Source organism: Vidua chalybeata, chromosome 8 (assembly GCF_026979565.1).
Source record: "Vidua chalybeata isolate OUT-0048 chromosome 8, bVidCha1 merged haplotype, whole genome shotgun sequence".
In the NCBI taxonomy this organism is placed as follows: Eukaryota; Metazoa; Chordata; class Aves; order Passeriformes; family Viduidae; genus Vidua; species Vidua chalybeata.
Window position 1 is genome coordinate 13150957 of NC_071537.1, and position 22681 is coordinate 13173637.

Sequence of the window (22681 nt, forward strand, 5' to 3'; positions counted from 1 at the left end):
AAGGCAGGGGGGAGTGGAGCTGGGTCAGGGCTCACATGGCGGTGTGGGTGGGGGCTATGGGATTCCCCTCTGAGCCCAAGGGTCCCCTCCATCTCACTGGCTTCCATTTGACCCAGTATAGTTTAGGTGAGGTACTGTCATGGGGGACTAGGGTGGAAGTAAGGCAATGGGATAGCCCAGGGCCCCATCTCCTACCTATCCCTCCATGGGCCCCAGAGGGGGTGAAGAAGCTGAGCCTGTGGGGGAATGCTGGCTGATCCCAGACCCTGGGGAGCAGGTATTTTCTTGAGGGTTTATTTTATTGTCCTTTTGCCCCCAGTTTGGGTCTCCAAGAAAGGCTAGAGGGCTAGCTGTAACAACTCATGGGGGGGGACAGTGTGATGTCAAGCGGGGTAAAGGCCCTCGGGCCCCATAGCAGAGTGCTGGGCTCACCAAATAATTGCGGAGGGGGCATAATCTAGAGGGTTTTTCACCGCGGAGACCCGGGGATATTTTGGGGATGCAGAACCCTGAGACGGGGGGCTTGGCTGGGGGAGAGAAGGGGGTGAGCGCCGGGAATCCCCCGGAACAGCCGTGACTGGGAATGTCCCGGGCGGGGCGCCCCACCGCGTGCCCCGCGCCCCCCCCGCGCCCCGTGCCCCGTGCCCCGGCCCCTGCCCGCGGGGGCGTGGCCCCGCGCTGGGGCGGAGCCGCGCTGGGGGCGTGGCCGTGGGGCGGGGGCTGCTCGGGGCGGGGCCGGGGCGCGGCGCGGAGCGGGAGGCGGCGGCGGGGCCGCGGTGAGTGCGGGGGCCGGGCCGGGGGCGCCCGGGGGTCCCGCGGGGCCGGCGGGGCGCGGGGGCGCTCCGGGCAGTTGGGTGGCAGGGTGCTTCGGGGGGAGCTGCCGGTGTTTGGGGTGTTGTGGGGCCGGGCCCCCCGGGGCCGATTTGGGGGGGTCCGGGGGCTGGGGGGGCAGCGGCGGCCCTGGAGCTCCGTGCGGTGCTTTGGGGATGTTTCGGGGCACTTCGGGACGGTCCTGCGAATGCAAAGGCCCAGGGGCTCAATGGGATAGTTCAGGGAGTCGCGGGGCACTTTTGGGGTGCTTCAGGGGCGAGCTATTGAGCAGTGCAGGCCTAGGCGCGCCGTGGGACATTTTGGGGGTGTTTTGGAGCACTTTGGGGGTGGTTTAGGAGCACTTTAGGGGCGGTGTGGTGCAGCAGAGGCCCAAGAGCGCCGTGAAGCATTTTAGGGGTATCATGGGGAACTTTGGGGATGGTTTAGGGCAGCGTGGGGGAGCTGTAGTGCAGTGGGGCCCACGGACACCATGGGGCATTTCAGGGTGCCGTGGGGTTGGGATGGGTGGCAGCACCGTGGGTCAGACTTGGCGCTCTGGGGCTCAATGGGGCATCGGAAGGTGGGTGGGAGGGCGGGAGGGGGGCGCTGGGCAGGCAAGGGGGGCAGCAGCATCACTGAGGGAACCTCAGGATGCCGGGGGCCTGGAGAGGGACACAGCCGGGCATGGGTGGTGTCCGTCCCACATGTGCTGGCTGTGTGGGGAGGGATAGGGGCTGACTCTCGTTCCCCCTGCTCGGGGGTGGCCCTGAGATGCCGTCGAGGCACGGGGGTCCCCGGGGGCCCAGAATCCCCACAGCAGCTCAGGATGTGGGTCTGGCCGAGCAGGGACCGAGTGTTCCCTTGCCATTTAGGGGTCGGAACGGTGGGATCCGGCAGCGCTGTGCTCCGGCCGGAGTGGCTGGAGGTGACGCCACCCCAGTTGGTGACTGGTTTTACTGGGTGGCTGGAGGTCGGGCTGGGCACTCCCTCCCTCCGCGGGCGGCGGTGGGACCCTCTCGGCAAGCCGGGGGGCTGGGGGGAGGGAGAAGATAAAGTCTGTTCCCACCGCCTGCCTGGCGGGGCCCCAGAAGTGGCCGTGTCCCCTCCAGGCTGTGCAGGGACCCGCTGTTCCCAGGGCTGTCCGTCCCCTTGACCTGCGCATCCTGGGGGAGTTTCGCTGGGGTGGGGTACTGTGCCTTGGCTGGCTGGGCTGGGGGGCCATTAGATGTCCCTTTGGTGTTCCTGATCCCTGATTCCTGTTCCTCTGGCAGCAGCAGGTCCCCAATGGCGGGCTCTTGTCCTCACCACACTTCCCGGGTTGACCGCAGCCCACCCTGGGTGCCAGGAGCAGCGCACCCGCCGCCGGGCTCCCCTGCCACCCTCAGTGCCACGCTGGCACCACCTGCCTTGGCTCTGCCGGCTAGGGGACTTGGGGGGGAGGAGGCAGCGGGGAGCACGAGGGACCTTGCTGCCGTTCAGCCCCCTGACCCCCTCCTCTTCCTCCTCCCCGCTTCAGGGGCCGGCGGAGCCCTATTCACGGTGCGGGGGCCCGAGAGGACCGGACGGATGGGCAGCGGCTGGCGAGGTGAGCGGAGCTGTTGAGGGGGGTCACCCACCTGCCCACCCAAGGCTGTCACGAGCACGGTGTGAGGTCACGGTGCCTGGGGACGGCACGTGCCGGTGGGGGTGACGGTGGCGGAGGGGGGGTTGGCTCGCCGGCATCTCTGCCCTGCTCGCCCCTCCCCGGGCGCTGGCAGGCGGATTGATTTCAGGTGACAGCTCGGCGGGCGAGACCGTGCGGGCAGCGCCCCCCCACCACCCCCGCCCGCGCCCTGTGCCAGCCGCAGCCATGTGCGAGATGCGATGAGGCAGCAGGGGATGGATCCGGCCCGTCGGCCGGCTCCCGTCACGCGGGCGTATGGCGTGGGTTGGGGCAGGGGGAGTCACAGCAGAGACCGGCAGAGCCCCCCCAGCTGGAGGGGGCGGGAACAAGCCTCCGTGTGTTGGGGCTGGGAAAGAGCCTGGTGCCCACCTGGCAGCTTCCCCGTTGGTGGCCCTCTCCAGGGAACCTTGTGCCCCACTGTGGATGGTTGGAAGTGGAAAGCAGGCTCTGTGGGGTCACTGCTGAGAGGTGGGGGCTGTGGGGCAGAAGAGGTGGCTGACCCTGGTGTGTGGGGCTGTCCCCTGCCCTCCATGATGTCCATGGGGCAGACAGGCAGGCAGGCTGCCTGTGAGCCAGCTCTCTGCAGACCTCTCAGGATTCGCCTCCAGTCCTGGCACACTTCCCGTGGCAGGGTCACGCCAGGGCACGGCAGAGGCAGGACTGCATCGCCACTGCCCTACTGTGCCACCAGCACCCCACAGCCTCTGGCAGCCCCAGGCTGCTCCACTGGGGTGCTGAGGCCAACTTGGGGGTTGCTAGTACCGCTTCCCCCAACTAATCCTGGTTTTATTCTGGTTCATTTGGCATCTCCTGCCCTTGGGCCAACCTTCACTTTTAAGACTGGGGATGGTGTTTTGGTGGGGGCCTGGGGATGCCCCCATGCCCACCTGGGTGGGTGGTGGGGAACTGTAGTCAGTGCCCATGGCTCTGATGTCCTGTCTCCCTTGCCTGCAGGCTGCCCACGTGCCCCTGCCCGCCGGGGGCCCCCCTGCCATGGCCATCGTGCAGACACTGCCAGTGCCCCTTGAGGCTGTTGCTGAGGGGGCTGCACAGCTCCGCACCACCGCCCGCTCACCTCCTGCTGCCATGGGCAGCGTGGGCAGCCTCCTGCCCGTCCGGCCTCGCCACGACTGCGCAAGTGATGGGGACCCCTCCACTGCCTCCTTCTGCAAGCAGGAGGGGCTACTCCGAGCCACTCCTGAGGAGCCCCATGTGTCTGTGCCCAGTGTCACCCACTCCTATGCCAATGGGGGCTTCTGTGGCGACTGGCTTGATGCCTCCTCTCCTGCCAGCCCCTGTAGCGACTCAGATGATCTCCGTGATGACCAAGCACCAAGTGATCACCTTCGGGGGCCGCCCCCCAAGCTTGTACCAGTGTCTGGCAAGCTGGAAGAGGTGAGGGGGGCAGCAGCAGGGTGGGTGGGTGTGTGCTACAGTCTTGACTTTCCACGCTGTGCCACACTGGGACTGTTGGCTCAGATGTGTGAAATGAGGTCATATGGCCACACTTCTGGTGTCCCTGGGGAAGTGGCAATCCCTATGCTCTTAATGTCCCCTCCGTCATGCCAAGGGTGTCTGGGGAGCTCACCTGGACACCCATGGAAAGGCGATGAAGTGGGTGGTGACTGGCCTCTGTCTCCTTTGGGGTGTGAAGAGCTGGGGGCACCCACTGTAACGTTCCTAGGCAGCCCTTTCTGGGGCTAATGGGACCTCCCCATCCCCTCCCTCTTCCCTCTTTTCCTGGCAGAATGTGGAGAAGACCCTGATACGCCCCATGGCCTTCAAGCCAGTGGTATCCAAGCTTCGGAATGCCCAGCCAGGCACACGTCTAGGGCTCTCAGAGAGCCAGGTGAGCCTCACCCACTTGCTGGGTGCTGAGAAGCCTGGCTCTCTGAGCTGCCGTGCCAGCACCCTCTCGGACTCGGGGCGCAACTCCCTCTCCAGCCTGCCCACTTACAGCACGGGCTGCAGCCAGCACCCAGAGATGGGTGCCCTGCCGACCACCCCCCATGGCCCCCTTGACCCTCCGGGGGGCTGCCGCCCCTCCAACTCGGACAGCGGGCGCTCCTCCTCCAGCAAGAGCACGGGCTCGCTGAGTGGCCGGGGCCGGCCCTCCTCGGAGAGTGGCTCCTGCGGGCGCTCTCCGCTGCCTTGTGAGGAAGCCATGCTGGTGCGGGAGCTGGAGGACAAGCTGCGAGAGAGGGAGGCTGAGCTGCGGCTCCTGCGTGGCAGCCTGGATGAGAATGAGGTGGCCATTTGCCAGGTATGTCCCTGGTGTCCTCATGTCTTGTACCTGTCCCCCTCCCTGGAGACAGGTGTCGACATAACCCCTGGTTGGGAGTAGGGACCCACTTTGAGTACCCATTACAGACCCTTGCAGAGGGATACATTTTCCTGTGGGTTTGGGTATGTGGGTTTTTCCCACCAGTTGGGTAGTCCTATGTAGTCCATGGCGGAGCCTTGTATGGCTCATGGGACCATACAGACTGGAGTGCCTTATCTCGGGATGCCCTTTTTTGAATGAATCTGGGACCTGTGGCTTCTTCCTGCTTGTGATGGAGCTGGAGGAGCCCTATAGGCTATGGGGGTGCTAATGTGGGGGCCCATCATGCAGAAGGATAGGGGAGAAACAAGGAGGTGTGTACCGCCACATTTCACACTTCCTGGACCCTTCCTCTGTTTTGGGGAGATGCGCTGCCCCCTCCCTGTGATGCTGATCTTGGAGATGGCAGGTGAAGTGGGAGGGTGCCGTGCTGTCCTCCCAGCACCTGTGCATCCCCTGGCCCAGGTGTTTGAGGAGAAGCAGCGTCGGTGTGAGCAGGAGCTGGAGGGGCTGCGGCAGCGCTGTGCGGCCCAGGCGCGGCAGGCGGCCCATGCAGCACATCGGGGGCAGCAGGTCCTGCAGCTCCAGGTGCTGCAGTTGCAGCAGGAGAAGAAGCAGCTGCAGGAGGACTTGACCCAGCTGCTGCAGGAGCATGAACTGCTGGAGCGTCGCTGTGCCTCCTTCCAGCGGGAGCGCACTGAGTTGGCACCCCGGCTGGAGGAGACCAAGTGGGAGGTGAGTCACCCAGCAGCACCAAGCAGGGGGCGCAGGCTGTTGGCTGGAGGGTCCTGACCGCCGCCTGAACCCCATCATCCCCATAGGTGTGCCAGAAGTCAGGGGAGATCTCTCTGCTGAAGCAGCAGCTGAAAGAAGCACAGGCAGAGCTGGCGCAGCGGGGTGCCGAGCTGCTGGGGCTGCGCGCTCAGCTGCGGGAGGCACGGGCGCAGCTGCAGGCGGGCGAGCGGCGGGCGCAGGGGCTGCAGGAGGCCGCCCGCCTCAAGGCGCTGGAGCTGGAGGTCTGTGCCAATGAACTGCAGCGCCGTAAGAGCGAGGCCGACCTCTTCCGCGCCAAAGCCGGCCGGCTCGAGCAGGAGGTGGTGGGGCTGCGGGAAGCTGCCCGTGGGCGATGCCCACCAGGCACTGGTGAAGGGTGCCCCCCACCTGGTGAAGGATGCCCCCCAGGCAGCGAGGAGCCCCGGGGCAGTGTGGGGCTGCGGCGGCAGCTGGAGCGGCTGCGGGCGGAGGTGGCCCTGGAGCGGCGGCGTGGGCAGGAGCAGCGGGATGCCTTCGAGCAGGAACGCGGCACGTGGCAGGGCGAGAAGGAGCGGGTCATCCGCTACCAGAAGCAGCTGCAATACAGCTACATCCAGATGTACCGGCGCAACCGGCGGCTCGAGCAGCGGCTCCAGCATATCCGGCTTCAGGGCGAGGACCCCCTGCCCGAGCCCTGTGACCCACCTGACCCGCCCTTTGAGGAGATAACAGCCACCGAGATCTGAGATGCTGCCTGCCCTTGCCCCATGCTTGGAGGGCTGAAGGGGCCTCCAGCCCCTGTGATTTTGGGAGCTGTGGGGCTGTGGGGGGGGCCCTGCTCTCCCCCAGCTCTGCAAACTGCAGCGACTGTGAAGGGGCAGGGGAGAACACAGGCACTGCCCGCTCCCCAGCATTGCGGTCTTGGGGCGAGGATGTATCGGTGCCCACAGTGAGAGGTGCCTGTGAGATGTGGGGTCAGGTGGGTGCTGAATCCTGGCCTTGGGGCCGCCCGGAACTGGTTTCTGCTGATCCTCTTAGCTCCTGGGGATTAGCAGCACTGGCTTCAGCCAGGGTCACCTTGGGCAGGAGGAGGGCTGACTTGTCTCCTCCCTCTCATCCCTGCTGGCACTGTCACCCAGTCACTTGGCGTGTGTCCTGTCTCTGCCCATGCCAGCCTCCCTCATGCCCCTTTGTGTGTTTGTCAGGGAATTCATTTCTGTGCCATTTTAAATAACTCTATTTTTATAGGACCTACCAAACATATCACCCTCTCCCAGCTCACACCTCACCAGTCCATGCCCCCTCACCCCTGCCACAGGGCAGCTTGCCTTCAGTGCCTTTCCCATGCTCTCGCCCCCCAGCATCCCTCTGTCTCCCCCCCAGAAAAGCCCATGCCTCTGTGATGCCCAGCCTGCCAGGGGAGAGGGGCGTGGTGCTCCATGTGCCAGCTGGGGAAACCCTGGGGACACCCCAGGGGATGGGCAGAGGTGAGGGGCCCCACTGGGCACCCGGGGGGGGGTCAAACCAAAGGAAAAATCTGGATGTGCCCAGCTGTGGCTTGGTCACCCCTGGCTCCAGGGGGGGATTTTTGTACTTTATTTCAGTCATGTCTCGTTCCCAGAGCCTGGCTCATCAATGTACCACCCAGAAACGGCAATTAAAAACAAGCCCCTGGCTGTTGTTTTTTCAGGACTCTGTCTGCATGTCCAGAATAGGGTCAGGGACCACCTGTCCTTCCTCTGTGCTGCCAGTGCTGCCCTCCCTTGGGTCCTGTAGCAGGCAGCTACTCCATGCCCTTGGGGCAGGTCTGGCTCTCACCCTCTGGCTGCACTGAGACCAACCACAGCTCAGTGCAGGAATGAGCCATCTGGCTCCTCTGGAACACAGCATGGCTCCTCGAATAGGGGCTGCAGCATCACTCCGGTGGTGGTCCAGGCACCCGCACCACCAGCTCCATGGGCTCCTTGGCTTTGTTGCGGTAGGCCTGGCGGATGATGTCCACAGCCCTCTGGTGCGTGACATTCTGCAGGCTCTCCCCATCCACCGACACCAGCTCCTGCCCAGCCTGAGTCCAGAAGGGAAGGCCGCAGGGTGAAGTGCAGCTACTTTTGGACTGCCAGGGGACTGCCAGCAACCCAGTGGCAGCAGGGGATGGGAGTGTCTGGATGTGTGCCCACCCCCTGGCATGTGCTGTGGGTTATACCTTGAGGATGCCACTGAGGAAGGCAGCTCCACCAGGGAAGATCTTCTCAATTTTCACCATTGGCTGCGCCCTTGACTCAATACCACCAGAGATGCTGATCCCTGCAAGGGAGCCATGAGACCCTCACACCTGGGTAGGCTGGGACCCCCACCCACTCCCAAGCATGGCACCACCTTTCCCTGGCAAACTATTTTTGGTAGGTCCTGCAGAGATGAGGGACTGGGGCAGGGACAGCTCTTCCCCCCCATTCTCATTTTGGAGGAATGTTGTGGGGTTTCCCCCTTGCCAAGGGGGTGCCACCCATCCCACTGATGCTGGTGCCAGAAGGGTCCTCACCCCACCCTTAGAATCCCACCCATGTGCCACCAACCCATGTGCCACCCACCCAGCGAGTGCTTCAGCTTGGAGAGGGTGACGGTGAGCAGATGATACTCTTCCTCCTCCTCTTCCTCCCTGCCAGCATCTTCAGGGCCATTGGCTGCCCCAGCCCTTGCCTCATGCCCTGGCCCCCCAAAGAGAGGGGCAAGAGGAGGCCGTGCCCGCTGGGGCTTCCCCAGCACTTCGGCTTCTCTGTTGGGCGCTGTCCTGGGGGGTTCCTTGCGCCAGGTGGCCCGAGGGCTGCGAGAGTGCCCATGGCCCTTGCCAGGGGGTGGCTCAGCCAGCAGCCAGTTCGGGGGCTGAGGGCCAAGGGTGGGCAGGGGCCGGCTGGCGGAGGCATAGGCATCCACTGGCACGTCAGGGAGTGGGGTGTAGGTGCGGGGGTGAGGCCGGCGGGGGCTCGGGGAGGCTCTTGGACGGGCTGGGCTCGCCTGCTGCTCCCCTGCTTCCTCCGGCTCTGGGGTCCCTGCTGGCTTCAGCAGGAATCCGCCCCGATAGTCTGTAATGAGAGGGGCTCAGGGATCTTCCCAGGGACCCACATGAGTACCCCATAGCCCTGGTCTAGGGCTTCCAGATCTTCCTCATCTAGAGACCCCTAGACACCCCAGTTGTCTGCAATCACTCCATGTCCTCCTCCCCAAGAACCCCAGCACTCAAGATCCACAGATTGTGCTGCTCCCAGTCTTCCCAACAGCCAGGGGTGCCAGATGCCTTCTTCCATGGGAGCCCCTGCACTCAGGTATCCCGTCTCCCTTTGTCCTCCCCTGAACTCCCTCCCCCCTGTCCTCACTGTGCAGCCTGGTGTCCGGCAGACCCTACAGGTGGCACTTACCAGGCACTGGTGTGATGAGGTGTCTCTTGGGGGGGACGTCATGGTGGGCTGGGCGGAGGGCAGGTGAGCGCACTGCAGTCAGGGAGAACCCCCAGTCACCTCCTGAGCTGCAACCACCCTTGACCACTACCTGCCCCCAGTCAAGGTCTCTGGGGGGCTGGGATCTACCTGAGCGGCTCTTTAGGGCATCAAAGGCTTCCAGCTCCAGTGGCATCACCATGCTATCAAACCTGCCCAGGTCTGTGGGGGCCACCACGCTCCTGCCAAGGCAAAAAGGTGGGGACAGGTTGTAGACCCGATTTGTCTGGGGTGGAGTGTGATCAGGGCTGAGGTTCATGTGTGAAGCTCCACTTCAATCACATCAGGATGGGAAATATTGGGGTTCCCAGACATTTCCTAGCAGCACTTGCCTCACGTCCCGTAGCAGCAGGACCTTCTCGGGCCGGTCCAGGATGGCCAGCAGTGGCCGCACCAAATCCTCCACACTGCCCTCGTGCAGATACTGCGGGCACAGGAGGGGGATCAGTGGACTGATGCCCCCTCACCCGTTTCTTGGTTTACCTCCCAGAGTTAAGCATGGGCACAGAGTGCTCACCATGCCCCTAGGATGCAGGAGCTTTCCAGGGACGAGCCCAGGGTGGCAGCGCTGCCCTGCCTGTGCCCTGCCTGCATCCTGCCTGTGGTGCGTACCCGGGAGCAGTGGCGGAGCACGGCCGTCACCTCATCGGGGCTGAGGAGGCGTGCGGCAGTGTCCTGGATGTGCGGGAGCCGGGCCTCAGGGTCGCTGCCGTTGGGCTGCAGGGTGGCGATGCCCATGGGGCCCAGGATGCTGGCACGCCGGCTTTTCTCTGGAGAAGCACAAGGAAGGGTGGCCAGCGGGGCAAGGACTGCCCCAGCCTGCCCAGAGAGTTCCCCATCCCCCCTACCCCAGCAGCTCACTCCACAGCAGAGCGGGACAGACACAAGCAGCGCAGGGCCAGGCGCATGCAGAGCCTGCCCCCCTCCCCCCAGGCACACGGGCACCCCCGTTACCCCGCCTCAGGCTCCGGATGACAAACTTCTGCACAGCGCCTACTGCAAGGGAGATGGAGAGCAGTGAGTGCCCAGGGCAGACAGCAGCATTGCCACCCACTGTCGAAACTGCATGCTTGGGGAACCCCTCCCTCTGCTCCCTTCATGCCAGGGATGCCACAACAGGCCCATAGAAGGGGGAACAGTCCCAGGTCGAGTTGACTCCCTCTCTGCCCTGTCACCCAGGCTGATACCTCTGTCCCCGTCAGAGCGCCCTGGGGATTTGGAGCGTGCCCAGTGATCAGAGCCAGGGGTCTCCTGGCTTGGGGGGGCCCAGCTCTGGCTGGTGGCACGGCCCCCCTTGAAAAAGAGGTTGACAAGGGTCTTGGAGCGGTGCAATCCTGGGGTAGCCCCACGTGCCCCTTGTCCCTCTGGCTTTTCCTTCTTCCGCTTCTCCTCTGTGGACAGAGAGAAGGGGCTGTTGGAGTGGAGAGGTGAGGGGATGCCACCCCAAATCTTGTCTGGGGGCAAGGAACTTTGGGGGATTGGAGGGGCTACTGGGAGACACTGACTGGAAGAGTTCTTCTGTGAGGTGCAGTGGATCACTAGGGGCCATGGGGCTGGGCTTTGGGGTGCCTGGCAAGGCCCAGGGACAGAGTTGGGGCTATAGGATGTCCAGGACAGGTGGCCAGGGGGCCATATGGGCTATAGGGTGCCAGGGTAGGGACCTAGATGTTCGCTATAGGAAGCCCAGGAGTGGGGGCCAGGTATCCATGTGTGTCAGGGACTATAGGATGCTTGAGTGGGGGACAGGCCCCAGTGCCTACCGGCGACAGTGAGGTCACTCTGGGAGCGTGTAATGGGCTGCCGTGGCCGGCTCAGCGCCAGCAGAAGCGCCGTCTTGGGTGAGTGGGTGAAGGTGCGGCGTGGGTGGGTGCCGGGGGTCTCGCGGGTGCCCTGGCCTCGGATGGCCGTGTCCCGCAGCAGCTCGGGGGGCCGCACTGTGCGCCGTGTCTCTGGCAGCCCCTCAGTGGCTGGCTCGGTCTGCATGGCCCGCTCAGCACGTTCCCGCACCCAGCCCCGCCGTGGCCCATCCTCTGTGGAGATGGCCACATCCACGGTGCGGGCTGGGGGCACTGAGGCAGCTGCCCCCAGCCCATTCACCGCCCCTGGTGCTGGTCCTGAGGAGTAGGAGGAGATGGAGGAGCTGGTTTCCGAGGTCTGAGCCAGCTGTTGCAGCTGCCCGTTGGTCACTGCAAAGGCACAGCAGGGACACACTGTGACACACTGTGGGCCACCTAGAGGTCTATGTCCCTCCTAAAGACAGCAGACGTGGGGAACCCGCAGGGCCATGAGGACCTGTGGACTACTGGCCATTGCATAGGGATCATCATGTCCTCTCCAAGAAAGTGGACATGTAGGATGCTGTGGTATCACAGGGACCACAAGACTGCTGGCCATGGCAGGGGGCTCTTCATGCCTCCTCCAAGGATGGGGGACAGCTGGGACCTTGCAAGTCCATCAGACCTGTGGGTATGCTAACAGTGGCACAGGGAGTTCCCTGCTCCCTCCAAGGCCTTAGGACCCAATGGTATGCAGACTTTCTCCCTCCCTACAGTGGTCAGACATCACACACATGGGAGTCTTAGCCCCACCGTGCCCCAGCCCAGCACCCCTGCCAGTACCCGCACAGCACTGCCCTTACAGCGACTGAGCCAGCAGTACTCGGCCACCAACTCCTTGTAGGCAGGGAACCGGCCTGTCTCCTAGGCACAGGGGGAGAGGACAAGGGGGTCAGTGAGTGCTGGCTGCCCCAGCGAACTCGATCTGGTGCCAGCCATGAATAATGCATCCCCCCCTCCCACCCGCCTGAAACCCAACCAGCCAGCAGCTGCACCAGCCCCCGACACTGAGCCGAGCAGGGGCAGTGCCAGTGAAGGGACATGCCAACCCCTGCCTCACTCGAGGGTCCATGGGGCAGAGCGTGGGTACCTTGATTGTGAGCATGATGTGGGTCTGCCCCTTGAGCACCTCCACTGCCTTGCTATGGCTTATGTCTTCAAACTTGACTCCATTGGCTGCAAGGACTTGGTCTCCCACCCGAATGCCGTTTTGCTCCGCCAGCCCTCCAGGGTCCACCCTAGGAAAGTAGGGGAGCAGGATGGGGCCAAGCCCTCGCTGGAGTCCTGCTCCTGCCCCACACCTCCACTTGGCTGGCCCCGTGGCTCAGCACCCATGGTGGTAATGCCCACAGTCTTCTGAGAGTGGGGGTGCTCAGCCAGAGAGGAGGGGCTGAGCCCCAGCATGGGCACAGCAGAGTTTGGGGTGTCAAAACCTCTTCATGCCCCAGGGGAGGCATACTTGGAGACGTAGATGCCAAGGCCGAACTCTCTGCCACCGCGGATGTTGAAGCCCAGGCAGTAGTCATCAGAGGTGGTGTAGAGGTGGACGATGCGCCGCAGCCCGTCCTCGGAGCCACTCTCCGATGGTGTCGAGCCGCTTTTCTCTACTACCAGGCGCCTGTTCACCACATCCACCCTGGAGCATGAGTACAGTGTAAGTAGTCTCAGGGATTTGGCTCTTGTCCTCCAGCAGGATGGGACCATTGGTGGCACCCAGTGGAAGAGAGTGATGGGGATGGGGGATGTTTAGGATGGGGCTTGCACACACCCTACCTGCTCCACACCTTGCTATCCCATCCTGTATCCCACCTTGGTCTCTCCCCACCTTTGCTAGAGACTTCTGATGCCACTCCACCATGGGGGTCCCCCAGGGATCCTTCCTGTTGCCCAGAATCCCTCACCAACCTCCCCCAGCATGCCCTCCATGGGGTTGGGTTTTGGGGTGCTGGCACAGAAGATGCCCTGCTCACCACGCTGTCTTCTCCTTGGAGAACTTGATTCCTGGCACACGGCCCATCCGTCGGACCACCATGCGGAGGCGGTTGTTGCCAGTGAGGACCTTGACAGCGCTGCTCATCGTGATGTTCTCCAGACTCACACTGTTCACCTCTGTGATCTTGTCCCCAACACACAGCCCGGCCTGCTCTACAGGGGATACATAGCTCATCTGGGCGCCTGACCTGGTACTGATGCCCTTGTTTCCCATCCCCTCCCTCAATGTCTCCTCAACCTGATCTGAACCCCTTGGGAACAGACGCAAGGGTGCTTGACAACTGCAGTGAGTGGCTTGTCATCTTGCTGCAGCTTGGGGATGGAGCTCAGAGTCATTGGCACAGGGCTGTCTGCTCCTGTGTCCTGCCCTTCACCTTGGGCAGCCTGGAAATCTCATGGCCAAAGGCAGCAGGGAGCAAATGGTGGCCTTCCACCATGAAGGGTGGCATTGTTGCTGTGATCCCATGTCACTGGGAGCTCCTTGAGAGGGTCTTGCTGGCATGTGCCTCTTGTCCCTCACCCTGACCCTCTTACCGGCAGTGCTCCCCTCCTCCACTTTGCTGACAAAGATGCCCAACCCATGCTCGGAGCCACCACGGACGCTGAAGCCCAGTTTGCCGTCCACGCTCTTCTCCACTGTGATGGCATTGATGACATCACTCTCATTGCTGCTGGCTGTGGGGACAGGGGAGGAGATGAGTCACACACACTGCATGTGTGCAATGGCAAGGGATGTCTCTCTCGCTGGGAACATCCCCAGGCCCAGGACAGCCCTCTCAGCCCCTAGACCCAGGGAATTCAGCCACTGGGGCCTCCTGGCCATGGGGGTGGGCAGGGGGCTGGGACACCCCACACACCTTCGATGGGGGCATTGATGAGGATGACGCGGCCCATGGGGGAGGCGGCACGGCTGCTCCGGGTGGTCCCATTGAGCAGGCGGCTCTGCTTGCTGAGGAGGTAGCGGGGAGCCAGGCTGGCTTCGCTGCTGGAGCTCCGTGACCGGCTGCCTGTCGTCATCCCCGACAGCACTGCGTCCCAGTCCTGGGCCATGGTGGTGCTGGACACGCTGGCGTCCTGGCGTCTGGCTCAGGGCTGGCTGCGTCCTCACAGGGCCAGGGCTGCCCGTCAGCCAGCGGGGGACATGGCATAGTCCAGAAGCTCATGCCCGGGCTTGGGCACCACTCTTTTTTAGCAGTGCAATGCTGGGGGCAGCTGGCCTGGGTACTCGCTGCTGGCAAGACAGGTCCCAGGCGCAGCAGCACAGCCTGGAGGGACAAGGAGCTTTGTGACCCCTCCTCCAGCTTGATCCCTTCCTGTCCTATACTGTCCCAAGGATCAAATTGTCACATTGCTCCTGGGTACTACCATGGGGTGTGGGCACAGGCTGCTCTGCCCTGGGCTAAGGATGCTGGGGTGAAAAGGAGCTCTCCCTCCCAGTGTAAATCTGGAACAAGGAATGTAAAGGGGCTTTACTTGACAGCACAAATCCGGAAAGGCTCCAAAGAGGGGACATGGGGACATCAGCTTTACGCTACAGAGCAGGACCTGATCCCTCTGGCCATTTCCCATCCTCCCTGGAGCTCCTCTGAATTCCCAACACCATGTGGCTAGAGATGGGCGCACCAGTCCCCAAGGCAGTTCCTGCGGGGATTTTCCAGGCGTGGGTGAAACGCCACCACAGTGCCCCCCCCACTTCATTCCCCGCTCGCCCCAGCCTGACCTCGATAAATAAGTGATGGCCCCGGCTCCGGGGACACGCCGGTATCCCCGCTGCTGCCAGCCCCCCACAGCGCCCACCCATTACTCCCCGCCAGCATCAGACGCGGGTGCCCCCTCCCCGAAGAGGCGTAGGGGACCCCCTACCGCCATCCCTCCCTTCCCCCCGCCCCGTGCCCTCCTCACCTGTCCCCATGGTGCCACCTGCGAAAGAGACACCTGGCAGCAGCGCGGGGGGGAAGGCGAGGCCGGGGGGCAGCACCGCCTCCTGCCCCCCCGGCCGCGGGGATTGGCTTTCCCTGTGGGACCGGAGAGGCCATCGGGCGCGGGAGCTGTCAATCGAGAGCGGCCGGGGCTGGCCTTGCAGCTGGCGTGGGGGGGGGCAGTCTCCCGTGGGTGTCCCCCGCGAGGGGGCCCGGGGGCGCGACCCCGGGCGAGGCTGCGTGTGGCAAGGGATGTGGTGTCCCCCCTGACCTCGTCCCTTAGCGCAGAGCATCCCGGGAGCACACAGGGGAAACTGAGGCACGGTCAGGGGAGGAGGGGTGTCGCATCCCCCCGCTTCGCTCACTCCGGCGATGCGAGCCGGTATCCCCCCGTGTCCTCCTTCCCGGGGGGCATCGCCTCCAGCCCGGGCCGGCCGTGACCCCCCGGCGGGGCCCGGCGCCGCCAGCGCGAACCCGACACCGCGGCGGTTTCAGGTGATGCGCGGCGGCCGCGGGGACTGCGGGGGGGCTGCGGGCGGGCGGCGGGGGCGGGGGCCGCCGCGGGGGGGGCGCCCCGACAACGCCGGGGTGAGGGGCTGGGGGGGCACGGCCGGGGTGGGGACACGCACCCACATGCACACACACCCCATGCACCCACACGTCCACGGCATGCGTGTCCGTGCCCTTGCGCGCACTCACAGACACCCACGGAGCGCCGCACACGCGTGGACGCGGCCCCGCTCACACACGCGTGTCCCGGCACGCACCGCCCTACGCACGAGCCGGCGCCCACTCCCGCGGAGGCGCGGTCCCCGCGCGCTCCGGCGCAACAACCGCGACACGCGTGGACGCCAACGCGGCGCGTGCCAGCGCGGCGCTACGGACACGCGCGCGCGCGTGGCGCGGGCATCGAGACCGCGGGGACACGCGCGCGGCTGACACGGGGACGCGCGGAAACACGCACGTGAACACCCACGTGCAAACACACGCGCACACGAGCACCCGAGCGAGCGGAAGCGCCGACGCGCGAGCACACGCGCGCGGTCACGGGCAGGCGCGTGCACGCCCACGGGCACGCCCACACGCGCGCGGGAGGGCCACGGGCGCCGCGTGTGGCTCGGCACGTACCGCTCCCCCCGCCGCCGGCCCCGGTCACGCGTGGTCCCCGCCGCCCCCCGCGCGCCGCCCTCCCCGGCCCGTCCCGTCCCGCCCCGCCCGGCGCGGGGCCGCCCACCCGTGACGAGGCCGCACGTCAGCGCGCGCAGGGGCGGGAGTGGGGCGGTGGCGGCGGTGACGGCGGCGCGGGCGCGGCGGGCGCTGTCGCGGGAGCCGTGAGTGCGGGGGGTGCCCCGAGTCCCTATGCAGGGGGGGTCACGCGCGGCGGGAGGGATGCTGGGCGCGGGAAGGAAGGGAGCAGAGCCTCGCTTCTTGCGGGGCAGGGCGGGTGTGGAAATAGAGCCGTGCCGGGTGTGTCGGTGCCTTGCCGGGAGGGACATTCCTCCTTCCAGTGCCCTTCCTCACTCCGCTCTCCCGGTGCTGGCAGCAGCTGTGGCCCCTAAGTGGTGGGTCCCTGTCTCCTCTGTGACCGGGGTGCTCTGCGAGGGTGGGGGGTCTCTGACTTCTGGCGGCTGGTGTGGGCAAGGTCGGGGGTTTCTCTTTGGCACATTGCAAGGTTCAGTCCCATTACAGGTCGCACCACCCACAAACTGCCTCATGTGCTGGGCTCAGGAGTCGCTGCTGAGCTCCTTTACAAAGGAGCTGCTGTTCACCCCTTGTCCCCCAGGCTGGGGGAGCAGCAGAGCTGCTGCAGCAGGGATGTCGGGGTGGGGGGACACACAGGCACCACATCCCATATAACCCTTTCATCCCCTGCGCTGCCAGAAGATGCCACCGTCCTTGCCTGCCACCATCAACATCCGGGAGCCCCGATGGGACCAGAGCACCTTTCAGGGCCGGGCCAAGCACTTCTTCATGGTGACCGACCCCCGAAACCTTCTGCTCTCAGGGGCTACACTGGAGGAAGCCCGACGGGTGGTGGAGGACTACAGGTACCCACTGGGAGGATGGATGTACCCTTAGCACTGCTCCCAGGCAGGAGCCATTCCTGGGAGTGGGAATAGAAGTGATGCTGGCACCCCTGGCCAAAGCCCCCAAAACTGCCTGGCTGGTCCCTAAGGCATCTCCCAGCTGCTGCAAATGGTGTAGGGGACCAGTATGGCCACGTGTGCTGGCAGAGAGTCTTTCAACAGGTGTTACCCTTACCTGGCAGGGCAGGCACTGTGCACCCTGGGCTGACAGAGGACCAGCTTTGGCGGGCGAAGTACATCTATGACTCAGCTTTCCACCCTGACACGGGCGAGAAGATGATCCTTGTGGGACGCATGTCCGCTCAGGTCCCCATGAACATGACCATCACTGGTTGCATGTTGACCTTCTACAGGTACCTGTCCTCTCCTCACCTCAGGACCAAGAGGATGCCTGGAGGATCCTCCTGGCTCTGGGGTGAGGAGGGGACACGTGTCCCGTACCCCACTCATACTCGTGCTGTAGGAGCACGGGTGACATCCCCCAGTGTCTCCAGCACCCTCCTCTCTCTGGCAGGACCACACCAGCCGTGCTGTTCTGGCAGTGGGTCAACCAGTCCTTTAATGCTATTGTCAACTACACCAACCGCAGCGGAGATGCACCCATCACCCCCAGGTAAGCATCTCTCTGACCAGGTCATTGAGGCACCCCAAAACACCAGGGGTGTGCCTTGAATAGCAGGGAACTGTGAGATGGGACAGTGGACACCTGGTGAAGGCAGAGATGGATGCCATTGGGGCTGTCAGGGTTAGTGGTAGAGCTGAGAGAGGAACTCAGATGTCCTGATGCTCTTGAAGGGCGTGTTCTTCCTTCCTTTGGAAGGGCATCTGGGATGGGGAGAGCCCGGCTTACTGGTGTCACTTCCTGCACTTTCAGCCAGCTGGGGACAGCTTATGTGAGTGCAACCACGGGGGCAGTTGTCACAGCACTGGGACTCAAATCTCTCACCAAGGTAAGCTGATCCTTGGCCATCACCACTGGGGGATGTGGACCCTCCCCATGGGATCTTCCTGAGCTCTGAGCTGAGCAGGGGATTCACCTGGAGTGGAGGAGAAAATGAAGAAAAGGGGTTTGCTGAGGTTGCAACAAGGCAACTGCTCTCCCCAGTGATGGCTGTGGAGGTGGCCTGTCCCTCCAGTCTTGCTCTGGATGTCTCTCCAGGCTTCTTCACCCCTCAGCCTCTGTCCAGGCGTGGCAGGGGACCTGGGTCCCCCCAGGCCCTTTGGTCTGTGCGGCTTTTACCAGCTGAGAGTTGCAGGGGAGGAGGGAACACTTTTCCCCCAGTGGGGCAGGGACACCCCAAGGTCTTGCAGGAAGATGGAGGCAGACCTGGGGACAGCCAGCTCTGCCCCCAGACCCTTTATGTGATGTTCTGCTTTTCCCCCCAGCACTTGCCAGCCATCATCGGCCGGTACGTGCCTTTTGCAGCCGTGGCAGCTGCCAACTGCATCAACATCCCGCTGATGAGGCAGAGGTGAGTCCCTGAAGTGGGACAGGCTTGCCTCAGGGTTTGTAGGCACTGGTCGGGAATGCAGGGACTTCCTTGCTGATCCTTAGCGTGGGGGGTTGGCTTGAAGGTACAAGCACCTGATTGCAACCCAGGGGGTTATTGGTCCCTGTACAGCCCTGTTGAGGACTGCTGCCAAATGTGAATGTGGGTCCAGCTGAGACTTCCTCTGATTTATTGTGTACCTAGTTGATGGGGTACAGAAGATGGCAGCCTCCCTTGGAGACGTGTCCCTGTCCTGTGTCCTGATCCCCTCACCATTGTGCCCTGTGGCCCCCTGACCCCCTCTGTCCCTGCAGAGAGCTCAAGCTGGGGATCCCTGTCACAGATGAGAATGGGAACCGCCTGGGTGAGTCCACAGCAGCAGCCCAGAAGGCCATTTTCCAGGTGGTGGTGTCCCGCATTGGCATGGCAGCGCCAGCCATGGGTGAGTGTCCCTTCCTCCACATGTGTTGGGAGATTGCAGCTGATCCCTGGCAGCCTGGGATGAGGTCCCACTGCTGGCAGGGTACTGTGAGCACTGGGAGCTCATCTCCTTCCTTCCTGCCTCAGCCATTCCGCCGGTGATCATGAACATGCTGGAGAAGAGAGCTTTCCTGAAGGTACCAGTGAACCTGGGATGGGCAGGTGGGCGTAGGGACACCCACCAAGCTTGGCACATTGTTGGCACCCCTCAGGGCTGGCATCCTGTTGGGGAATAGACACCTTCCTGCCCTGTCTACTGCACTGACGCATCCTCTCCCTGTCCCTGGCAGCGGTACCCGTTCCTGAATGCTCCCCTGCAGGTCAGCCTGGTGGGACTCTGGTAAGTCCTCCTCCACCGATGGGCATCACTGCCCTGGGCAGATACCAAGCCCAAGTGTATGGGACAGTGCTGCTGGGAACTCTGGCAGTGAGGGGAGAGAACTGCCCCAAAGTTTCCTGGGGGGATGCCAGAGCTTGGCCAGGCTAGTTGCACCCCAGGCAGTTGGGATGGGATATGAGGTTCTGGGGCCAGGAGTTGTTTTGCTCCATCTTGGTGTCTCTCAAGCCTGCCATGGGCTCCTACTCAGCATTGCTGTTCCCCCACATCATCGTGGGACAGACTTTGCCCCTCCTCAGGAGACAAATGCAGAGTCTGGAGCTTGGAGAGGGCATCTCCGTAGCCCTTTCCTGGCTGAGCACCCAGCTGCCTCATTGCTGCTCTGGGATCAGGCCATGGTGGGTGTGGGTGATTTATGCAGCCCAGCTTCACCTTTCCATATCTTTCCTTTGCAGTTTGGTGTTCGCCACCCCGTTGTGCTGCGCACTCTTCCCACAGAAAAGGTACAGACAGGGGCTTTGCCTGCATGTGTGGCTCCTGTGTGGGATGGAGGTGCTCTCTGACTCCCAAGAGATTATTTTGCTTCTTTGAGCAGTTGGGGCTTAAACCTGTGCACACACATCTCTGTGCACAGGCAGCAGACCCAAAGGTCTCTGCTGGGCCATAGGGACAGCATGCCCATGGGGTGCAGCAGATAGTTTCCAACCTGAGGCCACTGGTGGGTGTACCCCTCCATTCTCTGTACCCATGTTTCCTCTACAGCTCAATGCCTGTGAGCAGCCTGGAGCCTGAAGTCCAAGATCAGATCCAGAAGAAAGATCCATGGCTGGAGACAGTCTACTTCAACAAAGGGCTCTGAGCAGGTCCTGGGGTGGCTGAGATGTGCCCCACGGAGCTGCTGGGCCAGCGCATTGCTGAGCTTCGCCCTGTGCATCCCCTTGGGGCTGCCACCGCTTTCCCTTGGCTGTTGTGTGTCCATAGGTCCCAGGTGCTCAGCCCTGCTTCCCAGGGTGCCTGCAGCCACGCAGCACCATACCAAACCCTGTCCCTGTGCCCAGCTCAGCCCTGCTCTGGGGACGTCCTGGCTGGCACCCTGGTGCACTACTCCTCTCTGTGTGTGCCTGTAGCTCTGTGCAGTGCACAGTGAAGTGCAGGCAGCAGCACCAGGGACCTTGTGAGCTGTGGTGGAGAGAAAAATAAAAGTGAGATGAGGAAGAAAATGGTGCTCCCCAGCTTTAGGAGGCAGCAGAGAATCAGCAATTGAAGGTAGAGTACCTCTGCAGGCACCTTACAGTGCCCAGCGGTTCAGCAGCTGGTACCTGGGGATGGCAGAGCAGCTTTTGGAGAGGAAAACTCCCCATACCCAAAATAGCTGGGGGTGAGCGATCAATTGCATGTAGTGGCTTGAACTCAGAGTGGGGAGCTCTCCCAGCCCAGGCCTGTGCTCTGCTCCCAGCTCACCTTCTGCTCTCCTCCAGGCTGCTCTGGGGATTTAATCTGGTTTTCTGCTGCTTCCATCCCCAGAGCAAATGGCACATTTTAATCCCAGTAGATTCTTGGTTTTTATTCTCATTTTAATGTCATCTGCGTTCAGGGCTGGGCTTCCCCTGAGGGCTTACTGTACCCCCTCCTGGAGTGCTTGCTTTCAGGTGGACCTTCTCAAATAGCTTTAAGTGCACTGTGGTTTCCTCTAGGTATTTTTGATATACATATAATGTACCTATATATACCAAACAATAAAGGCAGATTGTTTATACAAAACCAACAGCAAAGAGAAGTGTGCTGCTTGCTAATTTGTATATGGTGGAAAGGGACTGCTATTTGGGTGAGGATGGGAGCAGGAGAGAGGGGCAGGCTGGCTTTTGGGATGCCTCTGCACCCCCTGGGGCTGGGTTCTGCTCCCTGCTTTCCAGCCCACTGCCTTTGCAGCAGCTCTGGCTGGCCTGGCATGTGTTTAAGCTTATCCAGCTGTCAGGAGGGCTTTTTTTAGTACAGTCGGCTTTGGACCTTGCTGCTGTGCAGAGAGCTTTGCTAAGCTGCTGCCCTGGATGCTGCTGGTTTGGAGACACCAGAGCATCACCCTGGCTCTGCCCACACTCACACCCCCTCTTGCAGCCCGCTCACGGGACAATCCCAACCCTGCTCCTGTGCCTTCCCTGCAGGAATATTTATCCACAACTATCGGAGAGCACATTGGAGAGCACATCACTGCTGTTACAGGACCCTGGCAAGCCTGCAGGCAGCAGCTGCCTCCCCCTCAGCTTTCTGCCTGACAGGGCAGTCAGAAGGAGCAATGGATGTCCAGCCAGGGAGAGGAGGGATGGAGGCAGCCGTGCTCTGCAGTGCCCCATGCTGAAGGACGGAGGAGCGAGACCACTGCAAAGGCCAAGATGGGCAGATACAGCAGTGACGAGATAAGGGCCAGGCAGCCCAAAGCCACCCTGTGCCACAGCTTCCACAGCTGGCAGGGGCTGGCAGAGGCCAGGCTCGAGCTGCTTCCCTCAAGGGGCAGCCAGGAGAACACCTGCACCCAGCACCTGCCCAGGGTGGGGAAGTGAGTGGATTGGGGACAGGCACATCAGGGATCTGTCCCCCTTCTTCTCCCGGCCCTGGAATATTGCAAATATCTCCCCTGAGCCAGCCATTGGCAGCTTATAAATAATGCAGCCCCTTGCCGTGCAATAAGGGCTTGTCAGTAGCTATTCTGCTCTCATAAATTAAAGATGAAAAGGTACAAGGCTCTTGCCAGAAAAATGAAGACAAATTTTTAATAGCTTGCCAAGACACAGGGAGATGGAGTGCTCAGGAAAAATGAATTACGTTTTTATTATGTGTTTTATTGTGGTATAATTGAACGGGATTATCTGAGAATACAATATATTTCCAGAGCAGTGTAAAGAAAACAAAAATAATGATGACACCTGCCTCCTCCCACACACACCACCCGGCTTTGCAGGGACACCCTCCTTGTGTAGTGGCTGGGAGCTGGCCCTGAGCTGCTGGAGGCCATGAGAGGCAGAGATGGAAATGGGAGGGACATGGGATCAGAGACACAGATGCTTGGGGTGGCTGGGTCTGGCTGCATGGGTCTGGCAGGGCTGAGTCCGGGCTCACCTCAAGAGCCCCCCAAGAGCTGTGAGGCTGGGATACAGGGCAGTGTGGCGTGGCAGTACTCGGCCACACAGAGCCACTGAGTGTCTTTCATCTGTCACCTGCTTTCATTCCATCTCTGAGATCCCCTTTGGTCTGTCCCATACCTGCACAAGCTGGCACCACTAGGCAGAGCCATGAAAAACTCAGTACTGGAGTGCTGCAGGTCTGGGGTGCTCAGCCGCAGTGTCTGTTCTCTGGAGCCAGCAGTGGTGCAGATTCAGCCACTTCACTGTGCTAGGGGGAACCTGTCCCCGTGGATTCCCCTGACTAGGGAAGAGAAAATTCCCTTGGCCAGTGACTTTTGGGGGTTGACAAGCCCAAAAGGGACACTGCTGCCTCTGCAGGGGA

At 62.6% G+C, this 22681-nt stretch overlaps 2 protein-coding genes across 11 annotated transcripts; one reads left to right on the plus strand and one right to left on the minus strand.

The window, feature by feature from the left end:
* The first annotated feature begins 739 nt into the window (after positions 1-739).
* LOC128791347 (sideroflexin-3-like) lies at positions 740-20941 on the plus strand. Of its 8 annotated transcripts, XM_053948937.1 has the most exons (14): positions 740-776; positions 2327-2395; positions 3428-3868; positions 4221-4736; positions 16668-16834; positions 17056-17226; positions 17388-17486; positions 17748-17823; positions 18260-18345; positions 18678-18805; positions 18931-18980; positions 19134-19183; positions 19636-19683; positions 19943-20941. In XM_053948937.1, the coding sequence occupies exons 3-14, from the start codon at positions 3467-3469 to the stop codon at positions 20037-20039; spliced, it is 1890 nt and encodes a 629-aa protein (XP_053804912.1). In that variant the 5' UTR covers positions 740-776; positions 2327-2395; positions 3428-3466; the 3' UTR covers positions 20040-20941. The 8 variants fall into 8 exon arrangements, with proteins under 8 accessions (XP_053804912.1, XP_053804913.1, XP_053804911.1 ...); XM_053948936.1 differs by lacking the exons at positions 740-776; positions 19636-19683; positions 19943-20941 and having other exon boundaries at positions 2333-2395; positions 19056-19136; XM_053948939.1 differs by lacking the exons at positions 740-776; positions 2327-2395; positions 3428-3868; positions 4221-4736 and adding an exon at positions 15074-15281.
* On the minus strand, positions 7219-15122 carry PDZD7 (PDZ domain containing 7). Of its 3 annotated transcripts, XM_053948932.1 has the most exons (17): positions 14770-15122; positions 13725-14132; positions 13402-13542; positions 12846-13020; positions 12335-12511; positions 11966-12113; positions 11679-11739; positions 10801-11226; positions 10228-10431; positions 9995-10036; positions 9653-9810; positions 9373-9464; positions 9131-9222; positions 8963-9034; positions 8138-8629; positions 7753-7853; positions 7219-7614 (listed from the first exon to the last, which is right to left on the minus strand). In XM_053948932.1, the coding sequence occupies exons 2-17, from the start codon at positions 13915-13917 to the stop codon at positions 7465-7467; spliced, it is 2724 nt and encodes a 907-aa protein (XP_053804907.1). In that variant the 5' UTR covers positions 13918-14132; positions 14770-15122; the 3' UTR covers positions 7219-7464. The 3 variants fall into 3 exon arrangements, with proteins under 3 accessions (XP_053804907.1, XP_053804908.1, XP_053804910.1); XM_053948933.1 differs by lacking the exon at positions 9995-10036; XM_053948935.1 differs by lacking the exons at positions 13725-14132; positions 14770-15122 and having other exon boundaries at positions 12846-13015; positions 13402-13538.
* Positions 20942-22681: the final 1740 nt, after the last annotated feature.

Coding starts and splice junctions, on each gene's coding strand:
- LOC128791347 (XM_053948937.1), top strand. CDS start 3,467: ATGGCCATCGTGCAGACACTGCCAGTGCCCCTTGAGGCTGTTGCTGAG. Junction 3,869..4,220: donor TGTCTGGCAAGCTGGAAGAG/GTGAGGGGGGCA, acceptor TTTTCCTGGCAG/AATGTGGAGAAGACCCTGAT. Junction 19,684..19,942: donor GCACTCTTCCCACAGAAAAG/GTACAGACAGGG, acceptor TTTCCTCTACAG/CTCAATGCCTGTGAGCAGCC.
- PDZD7 (XM_053948932.1), bottom strand. CDS start 13,917: ATGGCCCAGGACTGGGACGCAGTGCTGTCGGGGATGACGACAGGCAGC. Junction 8,630..8,962: donor CCTCATCACACCAGTGCCTG/GTAAGTGCCACC, acceptor CTCTCATTACAG/ACTATCGGGGCGGATTCCTG. Junction 7,615..7,752: donor TCCTCAGTGGCATCCTCAAG/GTATAACCCACA, acceptor TTCTGGACTCAG/GCTGGGCAGGAGCTGGTGTC.